Raw genomic sequence first — 23,640 nt, forward strand, 5'->3', positions numbered from 1 at the left:
CACTGATAATGAGTAAGTTTATTGCTGTTTTTCAAGTTTCCTGTAAGCATTACAGACACGCAAAAAATGCCATGAAACTCTTGCACTTCTTTGCATGTACAACAGCTCCAAAAAGTGACTTAGGAGTGGTTTTGAAGTAAGCAGATAAAGGGTGACATTTGAAGGATGATTGTCCCAGGCAATTGCAGTCTTGATAAAAAACAATTGAAGGGGCATGGTGCTGCAGCCATAGGGGCTATGCACCTTTATCAGGGCTCCTGTGCTTAGGGATGTGATGAACTGGATTGATGAGTGTGGTTGGACAAAATATACGAAGAGCTATGATGTACTGAAAGCCTTGTTATTTTGTAGTGTATTTGATGACCTGGTAGATGTGCGTTTCCTTTCGCGTTAATTACAAAAGTAGTGTAACAGTGATCAAAATTTATTGATCTAAAGGCGTGGTTTTGTTTTAATTCAATGTGATCGGTTTCTGTGGAATTCCAAACAGAGGAAACATATTTGAATTATGATTTCTGCTCTGTAAGCTAGTAGTTTTACAAAAAAGGGAAGCATGACTGTGAATATGGTCAAACCGTAACAGTGTGGTACATCCCTTTAACGAAGCCATAGGCACATATTCTTTAAACAGACTGTGCATTTACGACTTCGAAAAAACAACCAGCATAATTAAATGAAGCATAAACAGAAGTCTACTGATAGGTAATGGCAAAATACTTGCTTATAATCTTTTGATTACCTTTTCTGTAAAGCGACAGTTACATAGGAAGGGTCTGTAAATTGCTACACGGTCAATTATTTCATGAAGGTCATCAAGGAAGGTGTACACCATTGGAATTGATTGTAAATATTTCATGAAGTGCGCTAAATGACTGATTAATGGAGTTAAAATAGGTTATTTGTTATGGCAGGTGTCTGCAAAATCACATTTAATGTTGTGTTTTAATGTCGTCATTAAAATGCTAAGCTATATAATCGAAGGGAAGTTACTTCCTGAATGACAAAATGCCTGCATGATTGATGTTGTGCGGATGTTATGCATTGCAAGATTTCATGGAAATTTTCTACAAGGGTCATCTGAGTCATGTGGGCAGTAGCAAGTACCAATGGCAACAGGTGGTCTTGCTATTGGCATCCTGTTCGAAGGCTTGAGGAGGTAGGATTACGTAAGCAACACAAATCCCAGTGAGCAGTGATAAGTATGTCTCTCCTTGTATCAACGCCTAAATTGGGGTGTGAAGGCCAAACCTCTGAATTGTCAATGAAGAGTGCTGCCATGTAAGTTATTACCACGACTGCGTAGTTTGATTGCTAAGTGACAGTGCACAATTTTCCATATTTGAGTAATACGCGCTTGGTGTCAACTAACAGAAACAATGAGTTGTCTACACAACAGCTGGATGGTTGTGGCAACTGCTGCGTTTCTTTCAGAATAACTTTGTTTTTTGGGTGGTGTTTATCAACAGCAAGTGGGCTTATGTCAAAGTTTGGATTCAAGAGACTGCTACTGTACATAATTGCATGAAGTCTTTTCATGCAAGTCATACGCTAGGTGAAAAATCTTCACTAACATCAATTCTAGAGACTGTTCTTTCTGCTAGCATGGAGGATTCTTCCTTAAAATACAATTTATTTCCTGCATGTTCTTGCGCAGTGAGTGAAGCTGCTAATGAATGAGCATTTTACGTTATCTTTGCAGGCTGCCTGCGCAAGGATTGGGTGAAGACGGAGTGGCTGAAAAAAATACATCGTCTTTCAGTCGTGCTTGATGGAACTCTTGCACCATTGCAAGATTTGTGGAGCATCGGGAAGCACGGTTGACATTGTGGCAAGTGGAACGATGATTTCAACGACCACGAAATGTTCAGGAAACCATGTGACAAAGTGGTGTAGCCAGCCAATGGCTAAAGGAAAGCCACTTGGCAATTTGCTGTTGAGCTGTGCTATACTGTTTACTGGGAGCAGCCCAACTAAGGTCATACGCCTGCTCTCTGTAATGGGGGTGCAGTCGCTGCAGAAGACACAGTACTTTCAGTACCAGAGGTGCTATCTACTTCCAGCAGTTGAGCAGGTTAGTACCAGTGCTAATAAGGTTGCAACAGGGGCTAGTTGGCTCGACATTGCCTTGCAGCAAGGTCGACAGTTGGGCTAGTTGGTAAGGTTCCATAATATTTTAGAGCAGCGCAAAAGACGGGACAAAGGACAAGAAGTTCACAGACGAGCGCTTACTCGCTTACTCGCAGTTTTTTGGAGGCGGGGTAGATGGACGCTTTTTGGCTTTTGTGTTTTTTTATGGTTTTGTTGGCTTACCTTGCTGCTGCCTATCTGGTATTATGACGGTAGAGTTTTACCTATCGCTATTTCTTGGTTCTTTTGGTTTTCTTGCCCTTGCGCATGTTAGTATGATCCCCACGTGGCGGCGATAACACAGATCATTTGGGTCACCTTCTGTATGTTTCCTTTTCCTTGGTTCTTCTAATAAATCTGCCAGTTGCGAGTAAGCGCTCGTCTGTGAACTTCTTGTCCTTTGTCCCGTCTTTTGCGCTGCTCTAAAATATTATGGACATTGTCTTGTAATTTCAGTAATGTAATGTCAATTAGTATCAGAGGTGTTGCTTTTTGGTTTTGAGTCTTCTCACTTCTGCCACTGTCATGAACGGCGTTCGTATCAAGGTTGAGCTCATGTCTAAGTTCATCTCGACTTACTGTTAGTGCGACAACTAATAAATAGCTCTCAATTTTAAGACTCTCAGGGTCCATACAGGGCCTTGAAAGCCTTGGTATTGGTACTTAGTGAAGCCTCTAACACCTCGGTAGAGCCAGTGCTGCGGTAGTTTGTAACTGTAGTAGCACATTTTGAAAGACGTTTATAAATTGCAAATGCAGAATGGTTAGAGCACAGGTAATAAGCAGTTTTTAACATTAAATGTACTTGCAGCAATTTTTCATTGTTGCACAAGTTAGATATCTTGTCCCATGTTTTAAACTGAGCCAAACCATCAACACTCCAGCACGTTTGTACAAATTCCGTGTCCTGTTCATGGCAGGCAGGAGCTTGATCAAAGTATCATAGTGAAGTGTACTCTAATTTTACTTTAGTGTGGATATCAGTGTTTCTGTTACCTATTTTATTCTTGAACTTGACTTTAAACTTTGTCTCTCTGTAGTTAGACATCAAAAGAGACTTTTGCAGCATTAATGCTGTGCACATTTGTTCTGTGTTGTGAAACTAATTTTCTTATCTTGAAGGTATGAAAGGCGGCTAGTTGTGATAAAATTGTAACTGGTTAACATTAGCGCAATGAAAGTATCCAGAACACTTTGTAAACATTGTAGTAAGGTACTCATCCGGGATTCATTTGACAGGGCTTTGAAAGTGCTTGATTTTTTATTTTTGCAACTGGCACTAACCGTGGCACTCACGAGCTGTTGGCTGGAGCAGCACAGATGCACATTGCAGACATAGTGCAAGGAAACGCAGGAGCCTGCCACGTGTTCTTTGCTGCGGCTCCATACATTTTGATGCTTGCCAGAGCAGATAATTCAAGACCGCAACAAAAGTTTGTTTCTTTTAGCACCAGGCTGAGCTATACACCAGAGCATGCAGCTCTTGTTTAAGTTCTTGTAGATAAGATGTTTCAAACCTAAGGAGATTATGCAGAAGATTTTGGCAGGCAACTTGACGGCAAGTCTGCAGTGAAAGTAGAATTACATTGGAGCACCATATTTTATTACACATCCTAAGTCATCATCTTAATGAAAACCTCAGACAACGAAGCCAGGGGAAGTATAGGAGACGTTATCTGTACTTTCTTAACTGCATTGTTGTAATTGTGATATAAACATGAAGAAAATGAAGTGGTCTTGCTGCCAGTAGGGACTGAACCTGCAACCTTTAGATAATGCGCCAGATCCTCTGCCAGTTGAACTACAGCAGCGGTCATCCTCCCATCCACTTTATTGTGCATTTCTGTGCAGGAGCACTTGCCCTTAAATTCCCTTCTTTTTGTGCAGGCATGGCACTCCCACCAGAGGACCTTAATTGAAGAGGCCAAGCACCAGCCACGCTCACTAGCAGGTGATGGCAGGTGTGACACGCCAGGCCATTCAGCAGACTTCGGGACGTACACATTGCTCGACACTGACCTCAACAAAATCTTGCACATTGAGCTTGTCAAGGTATGTTGTGGTTTCTTATGTTTCATTGTGTTGCACATGAGTGTATGAATGCTGCTGGCCATGTTTGTGTTTTGGTGGCCACGTTGCCTAAAATGCACTTCTCATATCAAAATTTCCTGGCCCTTGTGGGATTCAGTTATGGCTATCCATCTGTGAGCCAGGCATAGCCACTGTACCAAGCCAAGTAACTGAATATTACAAGCATTGTCTAAAGCTACATAACCAAGCAGTGCGATTAGCCATTTTTCAATACCTCGCAGAAAGCATGTTCAAAATGGTGTTGGATTTGAAAGCATTCTAACGCTAAGCAATGTCCTACTACAGTAACACTTAGCTGGCATGCCTGCCAGCAGGAATGTGAAAGGGGCCCTCTAACACTATTGAAGCCCCCATTTTTTACTCACGGGTTGCGTAGACTGAAGGATGCAAAGATTAATGCAGCAAGAGCGGCAGTGACAGTGGCACATAATCTGAAGTTATTCAGCCTAGAAAATTTGACATATAAGAAAAAAAATGCCCACCCTCAACTTGATTTTCGTAGGGTCACATGACCTCATTTCACTCGCCAATGACGGTGCAAAATGCCACCAATGGAACGAGCTGAAAGGTCCTACGTAGGGGAAGCTTATATGCCATTGTTGCCTGTTCCACCCAGCAGGGTGATCACGCATTTACCACAGTTACAAATAACATGGTGCCGCACACCCCCCTCCGTCCGAGAAAAAAAGGTGAGACCAATAACAATGCATCGAAGTGAAAGATTTTCACCCTTTGAATGTCGTAACAATCATGAGGGCACAACAAAACGCTGCTCAGGAGAGTACACCAGACAAGAAGAAAAACTTTCACGTGACGAAAAACCTCGTGACACACAAGGCAAGGGGAACTGGCTTTATGAGGAGCGGGGAAAATTTTCCCATAAATCACTAAAACAATGCGGGCTTGTTGATGAACCAAAAGTCACGGGTTTGATCCCAGCCGCTGTGGTCGCATTTCAATGGCAGCGAATGCTAGAGGCCCATGTATACTGTGCGATGTCAGAACACCAGATGGCAGTGGTGTAGCAGAAGGTGCTGATGATATTGTCTTATTTGCGGACAGTCAAGATGATATACAGCGACTGGCAGATATATGCGGAAGGGAGTGTGAGGCTCTAGGACTAGGATTTAGTGCAACAAAATGTGGATTGATGATATTCAATGATCACGGAGACCATACGGTCTTAATACAGGGCCAAAAAATACCGAGGGTAAGCGAGTACAAGTACCTCGGAGTATGGGTAAATGAGGGGGATAGATATATGGAGGTACAAGAGAAAGCATCGGTAGCAAAGGGAAAGAGGAATGCTGCAATTATGAAGCACAGAGCTTTATGGGGATACAATAGGTACGAGGTGCTTCGAGGGCTGTGGAAGGGTGTGATGGTTCCGGGGCTTACATTTGGGAACTCAGTGGTGTGCATGAAGTCAGAGGTGCAATCAGGAATGGATGTAAATCAAAGGACGGTGGGCCGCCTCGCGTTGGGCGCTCACGGGAAGACGACAAATGAGGCGGTGAAGGGTGATATGGGATGGACAGGCTTTGAAGTGAGGGAAGCGCAGAGCAAAATGAGATTCGAAGAGAGGCTGAGGAAAATGAAGAAGAGTAGATGGGCAGAGAAGGTTTTCAGGTATTTGTATAGGAAAAGCGTTGACACGCAGTGGAGAAAAAGAACTAGGAGGCTCACCAGTAAATATACGGCTGGCAGTGCGGGCGATATGGCAACAAGGAGCATTAAGCGGAAGGTCAGAGAGGCGGAGAGGACTTATTGGATGGCAGCGATGGAAAAGAAGCCGGCTCTGAGTAACTACCGAAAGGGAAAAAACGAAATAAGGAGGGAAAGGTTTTATGATAATTCAAGGGGAAGCGCTTTACTGTTTGAAGCAAGGTCGGGCTGCCTGAGAACGCGTAGTTATAAAGCGAGATTCAGTAACGAAGAAGAACTATGTACATGCTGCGGGGGAACTAAGGAAACGATGGAACATGTACTGATTGAATGTGGCGATATTCACCCAGGTATACGTGTGGGCACGAGTCTACATGAAGCCTTGGGTTTTAGGGACAACAATGGAAAGCTGCACACGTCCGCGATAGAAATAAGTAAGAGACGGTTAGAGTATTGGTGGCAGAAATGTAGAGATAAAGGACAAAAATAAACAATGGGGGAAAAAAGGTTATTCTGCCTTAAGAGGCAGAGAGATGGACTGTGAATTTATATTTTTTGTTATATAATAACATAGATTTAATCAATGTAGATAAGGCATTAGGACAACATGAAACAAGGAAGTTTTTTTTCTTTTTTTTTTCTTTTTTTATCCTTCGAGCCTGGTGGCAGACATGTCACCGCCCCGTTATAAAGGGGACGCTCATAGCATCCATCCATCCGGTGGCACTCGGGGCATGGCCCTCCCAGATGGAGGAGGGCCATGCCCCGAGTTTGGGAAGGGTGCAACAGGATCATATCAGAAAGGAAAGGTGGGAGCATAGAGTTTCCTAAAATTAACTAGAGGGGACTCTGGCGCTACGATCGTTTAGCTGCCATGGGAATGATGGGTAGTACACAAATTTGCCTTGTCTTCGTGCTTGCGGCTACAAACGTACTTTTGGCTTTGTTTATTGCTGTATTTTCGCGTTTGTTTCGTATAAAAGAATAGAACGTTGTGAACTTCGTGACCAGGTTTGAATCGCTGAGCCTAAAGAAGTTAAAGTGGCGAAGTGAAACTGCCGACTTTTGCTGAACTTCGTTTTGGGACAAAGCGAATGTAGCCGACGCGGAGCCAAACGGAGCCGAAAGTACGAAGTTTAGGCAAATTTGTGTACTACCCATCATTCCCATGCTGGCTGAAGCGTCATGCGTTGCAGCTCCCATAGACACTAGCGCCAGAGTTCCCTCTAGTAAGTATTGTAGGAAACTCTATGGGTGGGAGTGTAGGAATGCTAATTCATCGCGGTGCCAAATGGGTTAGAGTGAAACAGACGTGTTCAGAGCACATCTGGGTTTTGGGCGCTGTAGGTGGAAAGAAAACGTGGCTAGGGGTTGCCTACTTGTGGATGGGAAATAACTGCAGAGAAAAGAATCACGAGATAGTGGATTGCATGAGTGAGGATATTAAGGAATTTGGTAATGGGGCCGAAATAATCCTTCTAGGGGACATGAACGCTCACATTCATGACCTTGACGGATATTCAGACACCAATGGCAAGTTATTGCTAGATCTCTGCGAGCAACATAGTCTTGAGATAGTTAACGTGGGGCCTAAGTGTGAGGGGCAGATCACGTGGGAAGTCGGAAACAGGCAATCGAGCATTGATTATTGTTTCATGACAGAAGGAATATATGACAAACTTAGAGAGATGAGAATAGACGAGGAAGGCATTAACAGCTTGGGTAGTGATCATAAACGCATAATATTACAAATGGGATATAAAACTGAAAATAAGAACATATAGAATCAAAGTTTGGCAGCTTGTATCTAAATGACAAACAAATAACAAATATAGCTGCAAGAGTCAAGGAAAAAGTAGACGAACTACCAGGCAAGGACTGGGAGTACAGTGAGCTGTTAGATCTAATGACGAAAGAGGTAGGGAGAGAGAAGAAAACTATTTGCTGGAAAGGAAAGAGGAAGCCAAAAAGTTGGTGGAACAAGGAAATCCGGGAAGCGATCGAGAAGCGGCGTGAAGCATCACGGAATCATAGAAGGGCATAAAAGGACAAGCGACCGCACGACGAAGTCAACGAAATATGGGAAATATATCTAGAGAAAAAATCCATTGTACAGAAATTGGTCGAGGCAAAAATTAAAGGTGAAAGTGAACGCTGAGTGACAGAGATTCATGAAAAAAAGGAGGCCGCACCTAGGATATTTAGGAGCCACATAAAGGCGCTAGGTCGGAAGTCTCTCACAACGCAACAACATATTGTAGATGAAAGAGGAAATCAATTGGAAGGGTACGAAGCGCTAGGTTACATCCGAAAGGTAACAGCTGATTCGTTTAAAAAGAGCGTCCAGAGGATTTCCCCGGTGAGTAAAAGGGTGGCAAAGAGAGCAACCGAGGGAGAGCTAGAACTGGAGAATTTGAACTGGAAAAAGGCCGAAGGAAAAATTTCAAAGCGCACTGCCGCGGGTTTAGATGGGATTCCCGTTAGCCTCATTAACGAACTAGGAAATAGCGCTAAAGAAGCACTGCTGAAAACTGTAGAAAAACTTAAAGGACAGGCAAATACCGGATAGTTGGCGAAAAAGTAGAATGAACTTAATCTACAAAGGCAAGGGAGAAAAGGATAATATTCGCTCGTATAGACCACTAACCATTACATCGGTACTATACAGGTTGGCGATGCAAGCAGTAAAAATGAAAATACAAACGTGGGCAGAACACAACAATATTTTGGGAGAACTCCAGAATGGATTTCGAGTCGACAGGCGGTTAGACGATAACCTGTTTGTTCTCACTCAGTGTATAGAAATATCTAAAATAGAAAATAGGCCCTTGTATGTGGCTTTCCTAGACATCACTGGGGCGTACGAGAACGTTAATCAGGAAATTGTGTGGCATATATTGAAAGGAATGGGCATAGGCGACGACTGTATACAGCTTTTGAGGGAGATATACCAAGGAAATACAGTTTGCATAGAATGGGAAGGAATGAGTAGCAAAGGGAACGTTGAGATTGGCGGACAGTGGCTACATGCCCTAAGCAGATACCAATGTGAAAATGTCTGAACGCCCGATACAGAATTTATTAGTTTGGTACAAAATTCTCGGCTACCAGGATTGTGTCACTCAGAAGTGCTCCTCAACTATAACCCCTCGGTCATTTTCGTTACGTCTCTCTCACTACCATGTTAAAAGCTGCATAATTTTTTCCTCGCCCTGTATCTATGTGGTGTCGTCATGGTCGGTCCTTTCCTAAAGCTCAGAAGCATGAATGTTGTATCACAGCAAGGTATTGTGACGAAAAGTACTGCCCTCTGTGTTGCTCCCTCTGAAGCACTGACATTGTGAAATTATGTGCCACAAATTCGGCTATAAATTAGCCAAAGGCGTGTATCTGTGTGTCATTACTGTTTGTAAACATCTACTGATTACCGTAAGGAATCAAATGATTGGCAATCAAGTTATCGTTTTCTGATGCCAAGTTATGAAGGGAAGTTAGTCACAGAGTAAACTTCATGATGTATACAAGGTAGGACTATATGATGTGGCTCATGTTCAGGTAATGCATTTTGAAACCGCTCTGCGACATCACAAATGGCTTCTGTATTATGTTGCAGTCAACAGAAGTTGCTTCCAGCAACCGAATGGAAAGAGAAGGACTGCAGAGAGCACTTCACGAGCTGACCCGTCTTGGCCTGCAGATTGAGTCTCTCGTCACTGATCGCCACTCCGAAATTAAAGCCTTCATGAAGCAGTATTATCCAGCAATATGCCACCTGTTTGACTTGTGGCACATTGGAAAAGGTAAACCCATCTGTGTTTTCAGTGTTGCTTAAATGTGAATGTGAACACAGCTTTGTAATATATGCGTTATCATTGCAGTCTTTTTCTTTGTTATAGAAATTTGGATTACTTGTTTCACATAGGCTTGAAGAAGAAGATTGTTGCCTTGGGGAGGACAAGGCAGCATGAATCCGTGCTTGGGTGGCGAAAGACCATCATTCGCCATCTTTATTGGTGTGCTATCAACAGTAAGGGCAATGAGGCGTTGTTCTTGGCGAGGTGGCTGTCCATTCTCCGACACATTGTCAACGTACATAGTCACCCTGACCCTCTGCACCCTTCATGCTTTCACGGCGAGCTGCCAGAACGTGACTGGTTGGTCGAAGGTAGGTACTACTAGTAGACGAAGAGAAATTTGTACACCTAAATAAGTTGAAGTGTAACCTGTAGTGGTCAGACTTAACGAGTAAAAAAGTAAAGCACTTTCCTTAAGTGTTAACTTGACTGTCTGTGTACAACGGTTTGGTTTGAATCAGGTAAAAAAACTTTCACAAATTATCATGCCTTTACAGAGGATTTGGCCCCATTGCATCAGGCTTTCAAAGCGTGGGGTTGTGTACTTAGTCTTATTATACATGGCATTGTCGTTATCACATACAAACTTATTATGTTTATATGGTTTTATTCACTGCACTATAAGTCATGTTAAGGTTCAATGACCATCATTAGCATGCAGGTTTGTTTAAAATTAAAGACAACCTCTGCTATAGTTACGATTCAAAGTATAACATGGATAATATTTGACTGTAGATAAAGATAATAAATGTGGGATTTATGTCTGTGAGCTGTTCTTTTTAGAGAACCAAAGCATTTATCATTGCACTCTAGTTCATCATTGACAAAGAAGAGCGCCCAGTAATATTGATTTTTTAATAAAGCTAACTTCTCTTTCTTGTAGTCATTATAGCAGTAAATGATGAAAGGAGACATTGTAAGGCTTGTGCCAAGTGGTGTTCCTTCTCAGTGACTTGTCAGTTGCACAATAAGGTTAGGGAATGGGGTCCCGCAAGACATTTTTAGGGGTCTGTGAATATTTGACTTTCGAATTCGAATCAAATAGTACATCGAATAATTCAATACGACTTTTGATTAGCTAGTACTGAAGTTTCGAATACTTTAACAGGACGAATATCTAAAACGCGACAAAACCCAAAGGTGCAACTTGGTTAGGGTCGGATGGCTAAAACTAACGCTAACGTCGTTACAGTAGGCCTTTTATTAAAGCTTTCCCCTATATCCTGGTTCAGAAGCGAGCGCATGTTTACCTTAAAGGAGGCTGTCATCTCCGCACCGTCAGCCCTTCACAACTTTGCTTCCAAAACAAAGGTACCTACATCTCGTGTAGTTCGGTTGTGTATTCCACAAGTGCCGTAAGACCGTGTACTCACCTACTTTGTGTAGTCATGACATTGGCTCGTGAAACCCTTGGTGATTGGCTTCACATGTGAAAATTTGTTCACGCTGCGCACTTGCCAGTGCCGCACCGCATCACTCGTTCAGAAACTCGTCCTTCCGGCGCTCAGTTAAAACACTGCTGTGAATGGGTGCCCGAAAATTTTTGGGTCAAGAGCACCCATGGCGATGAAGCACATTACTGATATTTAGGGGTGTGCGAATATTCGAAAGTTTCGAATATTCGTCGAATATTACATTCGAAATATTCGTATTCGATTCGAAAATTGTGTATTCGGAAGGTTTCGAATATTCGATAACTTCGAATATTCGAAAAATTCGAATATGCGATTCCATTATTATGCATAAAATAACTCATCCTCCACATTTCTGCTGCATTCGTATCGCTAAAAACGTTGCCGAGAAGAGCAATAAAGATTGTAAGTACACGGAGGCACGATATCTGCCTGCGACTAGCGCCCCAATACATATGATTTATTGGTGGTGCATCTCCGACGTTCAGCGCTGTTGGCTATCATGTAACTGTGCATTTGCAATATTATGCGGCCGTTAACGTACCGCACTACCACTCGTTCACTATGCGGGACCACTTCTGAAGAAAGACAGTGACCCATGTGACTGGTGGCGGACTGTAGGCACCTTCAAATACCCCAGTCTGGCAAAGCTTTGCCCCATGTACCTCCCTATACCAGCCGCTTCTGTTCCAAGCGAGCGTGCCTTTTCAGTGGCAGGGGGGGGGGGGGTTGTCTCTGTTACAAGGGAGTGCCTGCTGCCTGATCATGTGGAGCAACTCATATTTCTTCATGATAACATCTAGTCATTACTTTCATTGTGCCGTGATATTTGCTTGTGTTGTGATGTGCATTGTGCTAGCCTGGACATTGTGTTCTGGAGATAGCAGTGTATGTTGTGTTGCCAGTCAGGCTGTTAATGTCTTTTTTTTTTTTTTTTCAAATAGCTACATGTTAAATAAAATATTGTTACTGTGGAGGCATTTTTCCTTTGATATTCGATATTCGAAGGTGGATATTTGTATTCGATTCGTATTCGAAAAATTTGATATTCGCACACCCCTACTGTTATTAGATGAGCCGCCGTATTGTGTGACTATAGAGGTGGGGGGGGGGGGGTTCTAGCTACCGTATCCCCCCTCTGTTAGTCGTTAGAAGTGGCGCTGCTGACTGGAATGGCGGGCGCTTCTGTCAACATGCTTGCATGCCTATAAAAGCTGAAAAATAAAAGCTTCCCGAACAAGTGCGTAATAAAGCTGTCACCACGTCGTAGCGTCCCCGATTTTTCCATAGCCTTGCCGAAACCGGCGGTACACATTTCGTGTCAATGCCTACTTGATATTCTTGGCCACTATTCGGCACTATTCGATTCGATTCGAGATCAAATTTCACTAGTCACACACTCCTACACATTTTCAAATTAATGTAGGGTCACTAAATGAAGTGTTTCCAGAATAATATTTGCACACTCTGCACCATCAATATCGCCCACATTTTAAGCATGTATAGTAGAGTTGGTTCTATTTCAAACTTTAAGGCTACATTTTACTTTTCAGACATAACACTGTGTGCACCATAACATTATTGTCATCATATTGTTGAAACTGATGTACATAATTAACGTTTACTGTCTTCCTAAGTGGTATTTTATATTGAGTGCCCTTTGCATGCTACTGCTAAGTTACAGTGTTGATCAGTTGCATTCTTTCTTACTGTCAGACAGATACATGGTTCCAGCTACTTTGTTTCCAAGCTCCATTGCAACTAAGCTACTTTATTTTCAAAGGGTCGGAGTCCTTCCTGCGCCTGAGGGGTATTTTGGCAGCACCACATCTTCTTCGTGACCTTCCACGGGCATCACACAAGGCCCAGACATTTGGTCTGGAAGGATTCCACAGCCTGCTAATCCACTTTGCCCCTAAGAGCAGCCACTTCACCTATGAAGGAATTCTGGCAAGGTAACACCATTCTAAATTGCATTGCATCTCTGTGGTGATCTGTGTTTTGAGTTGCTTGTTCTTAATGGCTTGCGTGCTGCTACTCAACTTTCAATCCGGACAGCACATTGTGCCACTGAATTCAAGTAAACTGTCTGCAACAGAGTTGGAAGAGTTGAACCACGACATAGTGTTTGACTGGTTGTCACATAAGTGTAATAGTATGATAACTTCTCCACACTATGGAAGCACAAAGACACAGAAGACTCGCATACAAAATGCGCATGTTCCTTCTTCTCGGTATTTTGTGTATTTGCATTTGAATATATACCAACTAGTCTAGCTCTCAATACTGCTGTAACTACTTAATTCCAATTAATTTTTTTCCCCATTTTACTGCCTAGTTTGTCATTCAATTCCCTCTTTCATGGTAGCTATGCACCATGCAACCATAGGTCAGCATACATTCGGCAACCATAGGTCAGCAAGTTATATTTTTTATGCGAATGACACAAGCCTCCTATTTAAAAGCAGCGACATACAGCACCTCACCTTGGTGATCAACGAAACAATGGAAAAACTTAGTATATGGAGCGCTGCAAACTGTTTGTTAATAAATTCCAAAAAAACAAAAGTTGTGCTGTTCCATGCGCGTCAAAGCCTGCTTATTTTAGAACCAATGTTAAAAGTTCGACAACGGTAACATTGAAATAGTGGATACTGTAAAAACGCTAGGAATACTTTTCAATAAAAACATGAGCTGGGATCCACATGTTAGCTCAGTTATATCTCGCCTAAATAGGTGTGTAGGTGTTCTAGCGAAAATTCGCTCATACCTTCCCATATCCATAAAATTGTTAATCTATAACACAATATTCTTATCGCACCTTAAATATTGTTTTCTGGTTTGGGAAATACCACATCGTCTAACATTAGCAAACTGCATGTGCTACAAAAGAAGGCATTACGTCATATTGCCAATGCTGATTACAATGCACCCCCCCCCCCCCAAAAAAAAAAAAAAAAAATTAGCTTTGCATTATAGTCGGCTTGCATATGCAGCAGTACTGCACATTTTCAAGACACTTCTCTCTGCCTTTACTGAGCGATTACATTCAAGTGTTGATGAATAAACAGTGGCTCCAAGTGGCACGAAACATGGATCACTGGAGAAAAGCGCGAGGGTTTTTCATCATGCAGATTAGACGTTATATAATTTGATGATGACTTTCTAGTGCGAAGCTGTATTTGCAGTGTCACATAGTGTCACTCATGTTTTTAAGATTTCATTCATTGGTTATTAGTGAATTGAAATTCAGATATTTATTTGCATTAAAAAGGAAAAACAGCACCGTTCCTATTTCATCATTCTATTTATTGCAGAACACGAATTGCAGCTCTGCATTATAATGAAAACAGCTGCAGAGGAACACTGACAGACGCTGCAGGTGTGGAAAGATTTTCGCAGAGATTCTCCCGCGGCGAGAAAGAATGGACTGTGGCTCCAGTGAAAGAGAGAGCAACTTATGGTAAGCAGTACTGTTTAAGCCCAAATATGGCAATTTTGTTACCATGTACAGGATATGGCAATTCATTTGAGTCACTCCTGTCATTCGGCCGTTGTGCTAGGCCTTGCCATGGCTGAACGCAATTGACATTGGCAAGATTGAGGTACATGCTGCAAATAGCGCAACATCACTTGCTCCCATTCACACGAAATATGAATTCTAACAAATGCGGTATTTAGTGCTGAACATTAGATCCCAAACAGTGTACTCCTCTGCACTGCCAACTGCCTTCACAGTCATCTGCTATTCATTCCAAGAATGCTTTGCGCATGTGCACATACATCACACACACTATGGCTAATAATTGACCAGTTTCCAAATTATGTGAGCCCTAGCGATGGTTGATGAAAGAACCCGGATGAAAACGCACCGGTTTCGTTATCATCTCCTTCCACTATTTATTTGAATAGCTCTTTTAGGTCAGCAATTGGAGTGCGCACTTCCCAATTTCTTCGAATGAATTTTTATGTTCTGTCATTGTGCTTAGAGGCTCGAGACACAGTAAGTCAGCAGTTTCTCACGTCGCTTGTTACTGAAAGCACATCGCTGAGAAAGGAAGTGTTCCGTTTCCCCCGAGTTCAGTAGCGTTGGCTGTCGGGCTAGTTGGTACATGGCTGAAGTTCAATTGATGGCGCAAATGCTTGGACTAGGACGAAGAACAAGGATACAGAGAAGCACACTCCACGTCACAGGACGCGGAGCACACTTGTCCACGTCCCGTGTTCTTGGTCCCTGTCCCAGCATTTGCGCCATCAATTCAATTTCTGTTTACGATTTATTTTGTGCTTACCACACCTCAGTTCATGCTCAAATATTGCAAAAAGTTGCGTGAATCTAAACCGAAACAGCTTGTCCAGCAGTGCTGTACAACAGACCTCAAAGGGTTGAAAATTGTCTTGCTGTAATAGCAACCAGAGTGATGTGTAATGCAACTGCTAGTACATCAACTTTTATTGTTAACACTGCACAAATATTGCACTTTGCCTGGCTTCAAATTCGTGAAGGTGAACACTTCAGCTTCTCCTGCAGCAACTTTCTGTGAGATGCCTTGAAGCTGAAAAGAGAAGGACAAACCTATAGCACAAGGATGGCAGTTTCAATGAAACAATGCTGTGCACTGAAAGCCAGGACATCAAGAATATCCATTGAATAAGTTTTTTAAAGAGTAGGGTGTGTCCAGATAAGATCGAACACGAGGTCCCGGTCACCGTTCCCGATTTTGATGAAATTTACTATAGACACAGGTATTAGGCCCAGAACAATGGTTTCGGAGTTATTTTGCGAAAAAAAAAAAAATTGTTCGCATGATCTGATCTTCCGCATGTAACGAACGGTGTGGCCGCCAGGCTGACTTGGTCACATGCGATTCATTAGAACTTGTTAGCAACCAAAATAATGCAACATTTTTTTATGCAGAATGGTAGATGAGATCCTTGACTTCAATCAGAGGGATATCGAAAAAAATTAAAAATGGCCTTTTTGAGAAAACTATTTTCAAACTTCGGTGTTTTTGGTAAACCACTTACGTTTCAGCCCAATTCTAAAGTAAAACAGAGAGCGACGAAACCACAAAAGTTACTTTAAAAGAGAGCACAAATGTCAAAGTTAATGTATACAGAGTTTTATTCTCCGTTTAACTTTTTTTCAGCAATAAATTTTTGAAGTACCGGTGTTTTGTGTGGTTTGCGATGTTTTACCTCAAAAGTCCTTTGACAGGTAAGGAAAATTATATACTAATAAAATTGTACGTCACTTGTTCTTTGATGAGAATAAGTATAATGACCAAAAAGTGCACCGTTTTTTCCCTAGGTGCGCTCAAAGTTAACGAATCGCGAAATTGGCAGAAAAGTGATGTTTGCGGCCAAAATTTATATATATTTTTTTCAAGTGAACAAAACTTTTTTTCACAAAACTAACTTTGAAACCATTGTTCTGGGCTTAATACCTGTGCCTGCAGTAAATTTCATCAAAATCTGGAATGGTGACAGGGACCTCGTGTTCGATCTTATCTCGACACACCCAGTAGTGATACACTTACAAACATTTTTCTACATGTACTCACAGTGGTTTTTTTTTTTTTTATTTCAGAGTATGTGCCTGCATTGCTAAGCCATGTCATGCAATGCCTCGAGAAGTGGCCATCATTTTCAGCTGCTGAAAACTCAGTTGTGCGAAGCCATCATGACACACTCTCAGCCAAGTATGGTCCAAAGCCATCGATGGAAGATGCAAGGAAGAGGCGATATTCACGCTTTGCACCTCACACATAGATCATTGGTTGATCTGTGATCCTGCTGCCATGTTTGGATCTCTCTCTTCTAGTGTATGTTGTTTAGTGTGCTAGGGACGATGCTTCTACACGGCTTCATCCAGTCATCGCCACTCCCAACTACTGCCCACTCTGTTACCACTGTGGAAGCTGGCCACACCTACCTCTGATGCCAGTACCAAGACATCGGACCGTGTGGTTGCATTGTTAATGTGCTTCGTCCAGTATTGTGACTGGCCATGTGACATCGTCGACTGCCTCACAGCAAATGAGTGGAGGCCTCGACGGCCATCACGTCCACCGTCATTGGTGCACTGTCTGTGTTGACCACGCTGGCCCAACCTGGGCAGGTCGGTTAGCTCATATGCATAAAACTAAAAGCAGCAACTGGTGGAGGTCTGGTTGCTGTTCGTCAAAAAAGGAAGACCTTCCACTGCCGCTCTTAATATTCCAAGGTTCAACATGACAACAGACTCTTTCTGTTGTCAAGTCAAGGATGCTGGCGTGTCTTCATTCTGAATGAAGACACGCCAGCATCCTTACAAAGCCAAGAATTTCAGTGTGGGATTTGGCATGGTCAACTCTGCAGTTGCATGAAGTCTTCATGGAGTTGCACTAATTAAAGTTTATACTAGAAGTTGATTATGAATCACTGTTTGCATCTGGCTACGTAAATCTGGCACTCGTGACAATGTATCCGCTGCTGTAATTTGCTTGTCTGATACGTAGGTGATAGTGATGTCAAAAAAGTTTCTAGATACTTGGCGACAGTTTGCTTTAGTTCTTATTCTGAACACCAATTAGTGGCTTATCAACCGATTACACGAGGCCACAGTAGTGGATGGAATCTTTTCACATGCTAACAAAACCACCGGCAGCTTTTTCTATTAATGCATACTGCTGCTGCGCGATTGTGAGAGCAGGCCTGCCATGTTGCGGCAGTACAGAGTCGATTCTGTAGGAGATGGCATCTGTTAGGACTGCGATTTTCCAACTGTGCAATGCAGTGGCCATATTAGGGTTTTCCATGGGGTGCAGGCACACAAGCTTTTTTTCCCCTTTCCACCAGTACACTAGGCAACTTTGTCTTTTCTTTCAACTGAAATAAAACAAACCTTTAAGATGACCTGAGTGTGTTTTCATTCAAGTGAAATTGAATGCTTTTGCAGTATCCAGACAACAAAGTGTTTTAAACACAAACAGAAGCAATATTTAAAAATTCATGATGACACTGTGGTCAAGTCTGCCATTCTCACCAGTATAATAAAGATGCACTGAATAGTCCATTTTCTTGGACAAATAGGCATGCGTGTGCTTTCCTATCATCTATACTACTCACCTACACCCAGGAAAACAGCTCATAATTAGCTGATGGGAATGTGCTCCTTATCCTGTGCAGCACACAACCGGGCAGGGGTTGGCGATTTCCTCTGCCAAGGCGGCCCCAGACCCACCAAACAAACAAACGGTAGGCGGTGTATCTCAGAGCTCTGAAGCAGGTGGAAGAAACAGAAGCATTAGGCACGAGATAGTTCTGGCAAAAGTTGTGCTCAGCTCATGTGGCCCTTCCTAGTTCCTTGTGTGGTAAATATCACGCTTCAGTGCTCATGCTTGTGAGCAGTGGTGGCTTCACTTCTACATTTTATCTTAATTTGTTCAATGTATTACTTGCATACTACGATGACATTGGAATTCAGGATGAAGGAATGGCACTCGTACATTGGGCGCTTATTGTTGGCGCATGAAGAGTGGAAGATGCTGCACGTAACTTATTCACACACACACACATGCAGATGAAAGCACTAGCCTAGTTTGCTGCACTTCCGCGTGGAACGATCACGCTAAAACTAAGCACAGCGGAGATCTCATTTACGCGTTCATATTGAAGTACAAGCAGTAACTCGGTTGTCCATTTGTGTTTATGGAAATATAATGTGGCACATCAAAACATTTGAATACTAGCCCTGTTACCGTTGCCATCCCAGCACATGCGTTCTCACGCGAGGAATGAGCGCTAAAGAATGCATATGCCGCGCGCGAAATGCGTCGGCGCTCGGCAGTCTGGTAGCCCAGAAGCCGGCAGCACGCCTTGTTATGGTGTATTATCGTGCCGTATATCCCACCCAATAATTCTAATTACTCACCTATTCCTGTCGGCGTGCTCGAGATAAGTGGGGTTGTAGAACTCCAGTTGCCGCCTGTTTATTTCCAATAAATCGCCGACCAAGCAAAGGAGTGGGAAAAGCGTGTGGTGCGTGATACAGTTGCTGCCCAGTCCATTCATTAGGCCCCGAACAGCCGGGACCTGGCGGCAACACACATTTTCATCCCTGTGCGCAGGCCGACATTCGCCACAAGTGCACCTGTGTAACAGCATCATGATTCCACGTGTAAATAACAAAACAGGGCTAATTATCCACAGCGAACACTTACCCCTCGTCGCGATACTGCAACGCCAGGGCTTGACGTTCGGCGACTGGCCGTCGTGGCGGCGGGTCGAACAAGAACGGCGAATCAACTGTGTCATACGTCTCTGAATCACAGCTGTCCGACAGTTCCGAGACACTGTCTGTATCAGACGCGGCACTGTCAGTCGCAGACATTCCAGCTGATGCGCGGCGTGCTCACCTCTCCACTGTGCGCCTGCTCGTCCCGGCTGTCACAGTTTTCATACTCCGCGCCAGCGTGACCGGCATGCATTGCACGGCTTCCGGTTCGTTCGTAACAACTTCTACGTCATACGTAGAGAGTGCACTCGGTTGGGTTTCGGTTTCGGTGTTGCGCTTTTTTGCTTATTTAAAATTATTCTCCAATTTGCCGAGTATTTCTGCTATCGGGCCCGTAACAGGAGTGTCTCGGGAACATAAAAGCACCATTACTTTGACATGGCCAAAAAATCGCCGGAGTTGGCCTTTAACTCTGTTCTGAAGAGCAGCCTCTGCCTCCGCGCGCGCCCCAGAAGCCACGTCCGCCCAGCTCACCTTTAAGGGTCCCGCGGTGCCGTTGATGCTGCTCGTTCCTTTTGGGCTCTGGGATCCTGCTCCCTCCTGTGTTCGGGGAGATCCGGTAGTGCTGGTGTTGGGTCTTGACATCGACGTGGACCTCGATCTGGACCTCGATCTGGACCTGGAACCTGATCTTGTTTTGTTATTGGACGTCGAGCGGCCTTTTTCCCTTGCTTGGTGCTTGGGGAAGGCATCCGGTCCGAATCCGTCCCTTGCCTGATGTTCCGGTTGTTGTCTCCAGTCATGCCGTCCTTGCCTGTACAGTGCTTCCGCTTCCTTTTCGTAGTACATCGCTTCTTCCTCTCGTCGTGCTCGCTCCCATCGGCGCCTCTTTACCAGATACGGTATCTCGTATCTGGCCTTGCACCGGCGATCCGCCGTAGGGTGGTCCTTGCCGCAGAGCTGGCACTTCGCTTCACACTCGTGGTCCTGCGGCGGGTTCTCTGTCCCGCAGCCTCTGCATATCCTGCTGTTCGGGTTCGGGCAGACATCGGCTCTATGACCGAGGCGTCCACACTGGTAGCACACGTCGATGTGCTTTCGGTATAGTGAGCACTTGACCAGTGCCCTTCCGTATCTCACGTAATTTGGGACGTGATGCCCGTCGAAAAGGATGATAACGTTCGTGGTGTTTCCCATCCTCTTGGCCATGAGGACCGTCGGATTCCTTGGTGTTACTAGCATCTCCACTATTTCTCTTGGAGACACTTCTTGCGTTACTCCTCGTATCACTCCCTTAGATGTATCTTCCGGAGCCGACTCGTACGCGTTGGCTTCGAACTCCTTGTCCCCTATCCGCAGTCGAGCGATGGCTCTGTATTTTTCGGCGCGCTCCTCTGATGGCGTGCTGACCACGAGAATGTTCTGTTTATAATTGGCACATACCGTGTCCTCTTCCGATTCCTTCCTGGGGATTTCCGCAGCGTTGGCGACGCAGCATTCCAGGCGATCGATCCCGTAGTCAGTGACCTTGAAGCCGTCACGTGGGCGCACAATGATCTTGTAATCTTCCTTCGGTAAGCTGGGCATCCTGCTTGCCGCCATAATTTGTCTTGCTCTCTGTCCCTTGCTCCACTTATTATTGACCGCGTTCACGCCTGAGAAGTGCGTCGCCTCGTCCTTGGCCCCATGCAGTGTGGTTCGTTCGTTGGCCCGTCCTCTTCTCTTCACAACGCGCCAACCTGCTTCGTCCTCATACTCCTGTTGCGTTACGTCCTCTCCTTCCACGCTCATCGCTGCCATCCTGTGGCACTAATCCGAGAAGAGGCGACCTTGAGGGGGCTCAAGCCGCCAGCCTCGTTGGGTTAGCCCTAGCACACCATGCACAGCGGCGGGAGGCAACGGCGTCGTGCGTTCTATGGCGTTACAGAAAAGTGGTCGATGTGCCGAAAATAAACCGTCCACCTACTTGAGAGTGGTATCACGGCGTTCCGTGGAACTTCCACTTTCTTCACGATAATAAGGCGTCCGTGAATTCTTCGATTTCAGGCCGAGAATCATTCGAAATCTGCGGAGCCGACGCGACACGCGTGTCTGCACTCCGTGGCCCCCTGGCGTCTCTCCTTCAAAATTCTAAAAGGGCTAAAAGATTTCCTACTCACATACCTGCGGCATTTTGGAAAGCAACCGCACCATTTTCATCAATGCAGTCTTTAACTGCGAGAAACAGTTCACTATGAGGCACTGCGTAAAAGAGTTCTTCCACGCCGACAGACAATGCAAAACCAATGTCATCGTTGCTTTCAAGAAAGCTCACTGCATCAACGGAACTTTTAACTATGGTTCCCATGTCTCAACACCAACTAGCCCAACAGTCCATTCTCTTAAATACTACTTTTCAGTTGACATGTTTCGATTGTAACGGGCCTTCTGGAAATACATAACTCAATGTACTCGCGAGACGGCCCATGGGAAAGGCGTTCACTTGTGTAGAAGAACAAAACTAGCTTTGTAGCCACGCATGTGCCAGTGGTAGCTTGTTGCCCTTGCAAATGATAAGGCAGTTCTTTTAAGATAGTTATAAAAGCACCGGAAGTGATTATGTCCATCATATAAAATCTAGTGTTACCTGCACTAGTTAAGTCGTTATCTGCATGATCGAATGTTCATATTATCACAAACAGTACATTGGTAAAACAGGACAGCCTGCTAATTTTAGATTAAACGGGCGCTGCACAGACACAGCAATGAAATTACCGAGGGCAGTGGCACAGTTTTTTAATGTGACAGGTAACAACTTTGTACAGAAGCATTAGAACACTGTAATGGGCCGTCCTCTTGAGCGCCTTCTAGTGGGTCGCCCTCTTCGCCTCTTCTCGGGGAGCACGCCCCTCGTGCTCTTGCTCGTGAGCCTGCGAATCTGCGCTCTGTCGTTACTGTCGTCGCTGCGCATCGTCGCCGTCGATCCCGCCGTCAATAAACGCCTTTACAAAGTGGTGGAGAGTGCTGTACCGTCCCCACAACTTCGGTCTCCATCTGATGCCCCTGGAGCTTCGATCCCGTACCGTGCCATCTACCATGCCGCAAGACGCCGCTCAGCAAACGCCGCCTCCTGCCCCGACCGCTTGTCCCGGTGTCCCCCGTATCCGCGACCCTCCGATCTTCACCGGCGCGGATGGCACCGACGTGGAGGACTGGCTCACGATTTACGAACGAGTGAGTGTCCCCAATAAATGGACGAATCCGGCAAGCTGAGCAACTTGGTTTTCTACCTCGCGGGTGTGGCCGGCATGTGGTACAACAACCATGCATCCGATTTCCCGACGTGGTCCGCTTTCAAGACCGCCATCGTCGACGTGTTTGGCCGCCCTGCCGTTCGTAAGCTGCAGGCCGAACAGCGTTTGCGAGAACGAGCTCAGCAGGCCGGCGAAACCTTTACCAGCTACATTGAAGACGTCCTCGATTTGTGTAAGAAAGCCGACGCCACCATGTCGCAATCTGACAAGATGAGGCACATTATGAAAGGCATCGACGACGATGCCTTCACGATGCTGCTAGCCAAAAACCCCAGCACAGTGGCCGACGTCATCACGCTCTGCCAGAGCTACGAGGAGCTGCGCCGGCAGCGGTCGATGACCCGTCGCTCTCCATCCCGCGACGCCGAGCTCGCTGCCTTGTCGACCATATCTGACCACTCCGCCTTGCTCGCAGAGGTGAAGTCATTTGTGCGCGAGGAAATCGCGCGCCAGTTCTCTCTGCTGGACTTTGCTCAACCTCAGTACGTTCACCAGCCGTCAACCACTCTTCTCCCTCCCCTCCGTCGAGCGATTGAGCAGGAAATCGCGGAGGTCATGCCTGAGTACCACCAGCACCATCCGGCTCCTGCACCACTGAGTTACGCCCAAGTTGTCGCAAGGACGTCCCCTGTAATACCTACGGCAGCCCCACACAGTTACGCCGAAGGCGCCGCTAGACATCAGTCCTTCGAAGCGGCTGTGCCGGCTACCTACGCCGACGTAATGCAGAGGCCACGACCGCAGCCCACGATGCAGTCGTATCAGTCGCTACCCCGTCAATCACGTCCTGCGCCATGGGCGGGCCTTGCTCCAGCAAACCGATGGCGCACACCTGACAACCGCCCCATATGCTTCGCATGCGGTTACGCCGGCCACGTGGCGCGTTATTGCAATCGCGTCCAGCCGCCTCAAGTCGTGTCGCCCGCCACCAGCCAGTCAAACCGCACATTTTACGCCCCACCTACGCCTATGTCACCGAC

General features: G+C 45.0%; 3 protein-coding genes across 5 annotated transcripts in view; 2 read left to right on the top strand and 1 right to left on the bottom strand.

The window, feature by feature from the left end:
- The window catches only part of LOC119402428 (methylthioribose-1-phosphate isomerase), a 203,216-nt gene that overhangs the window by 72,447 nt on the left and 107,129 nt on the right, over window positions 1-23,640 (top strand). The window lies entirely within an intron of this gene.
- On the top strand, window positions 1,736-17,398 carry LOC119402427 (uncharacterized). Of its 2 annotated transcripts, XM_037669572.2 has the most exons (8): window positions 1,736-2,071; window positions 4,015-4,179; window positions 9,497-9,683; window positions 9,806-10,048; window positions 12,933-13,104; window positions 14,467-14,612; window positions 16,300-16,367; window positions 16,740-16,830. In XM_037669572.2, exons 1-7 carry the CDS (start codon window positions 1,769-1,771, stop codon window positions 16,311-16,313), a joined length of 1,230 nt encoding a protein of 409 aa, XP_037525500.1. In that variant the 5' UTR covers window positions 1,736-1,768; the 3' UTR covers window positions 16,314-16,367; window positions 16,740-16,830. The 2 variants fall into 2 exon arrangements, with proteins under 2 accessions (XP_037525500.1, XP_037525499.1); XM_037669571.2 differs by lacking the exon at window positions 16,300-16,367 and having other exon boundaries at window positions 16,740-17,398.
- On the bottom strand, window positions 15,519-19,587 carry LOC119402429 (P2X purinoceptor 7-like). The gene is made up of 4 exons (XM_049418637.1): window positions 19,354-19,587; window positions 19,065-19,283; window positions 18,260-18,410; window positions 15,519-15,705 (listed from the first exon to the last, which is right to left on the bottom strand). Exons 1-3 carry the CDS (start codon window positions 19,521-19,523, stop codon window positions 18,260-18,262), a joined length of 540 nt encoding a protein of 179 aa, XP_049274594.1. The 5' UTR covers window positions 19,524-19,587; the 3' UTR covers window positions 15,519-15,705.

Source organism: Rhipicephalus sanguineus, chromosome 8 (genome assembly GCF_013339695.2).
Source record: "Rhipicephalus sanguineus isolate Rsan-2018 chromosome 8, BIME_Rsan_1.4, whole genome shotgun sequence".
NCBI classification, from domain to species: domain Eukaryota; kingdom Metazoa; phylum Arthropoda; class Arachnida; order Ixodida; family Ixodidae; genus Rhipicephalus; species Rhipicephalus sanguineus.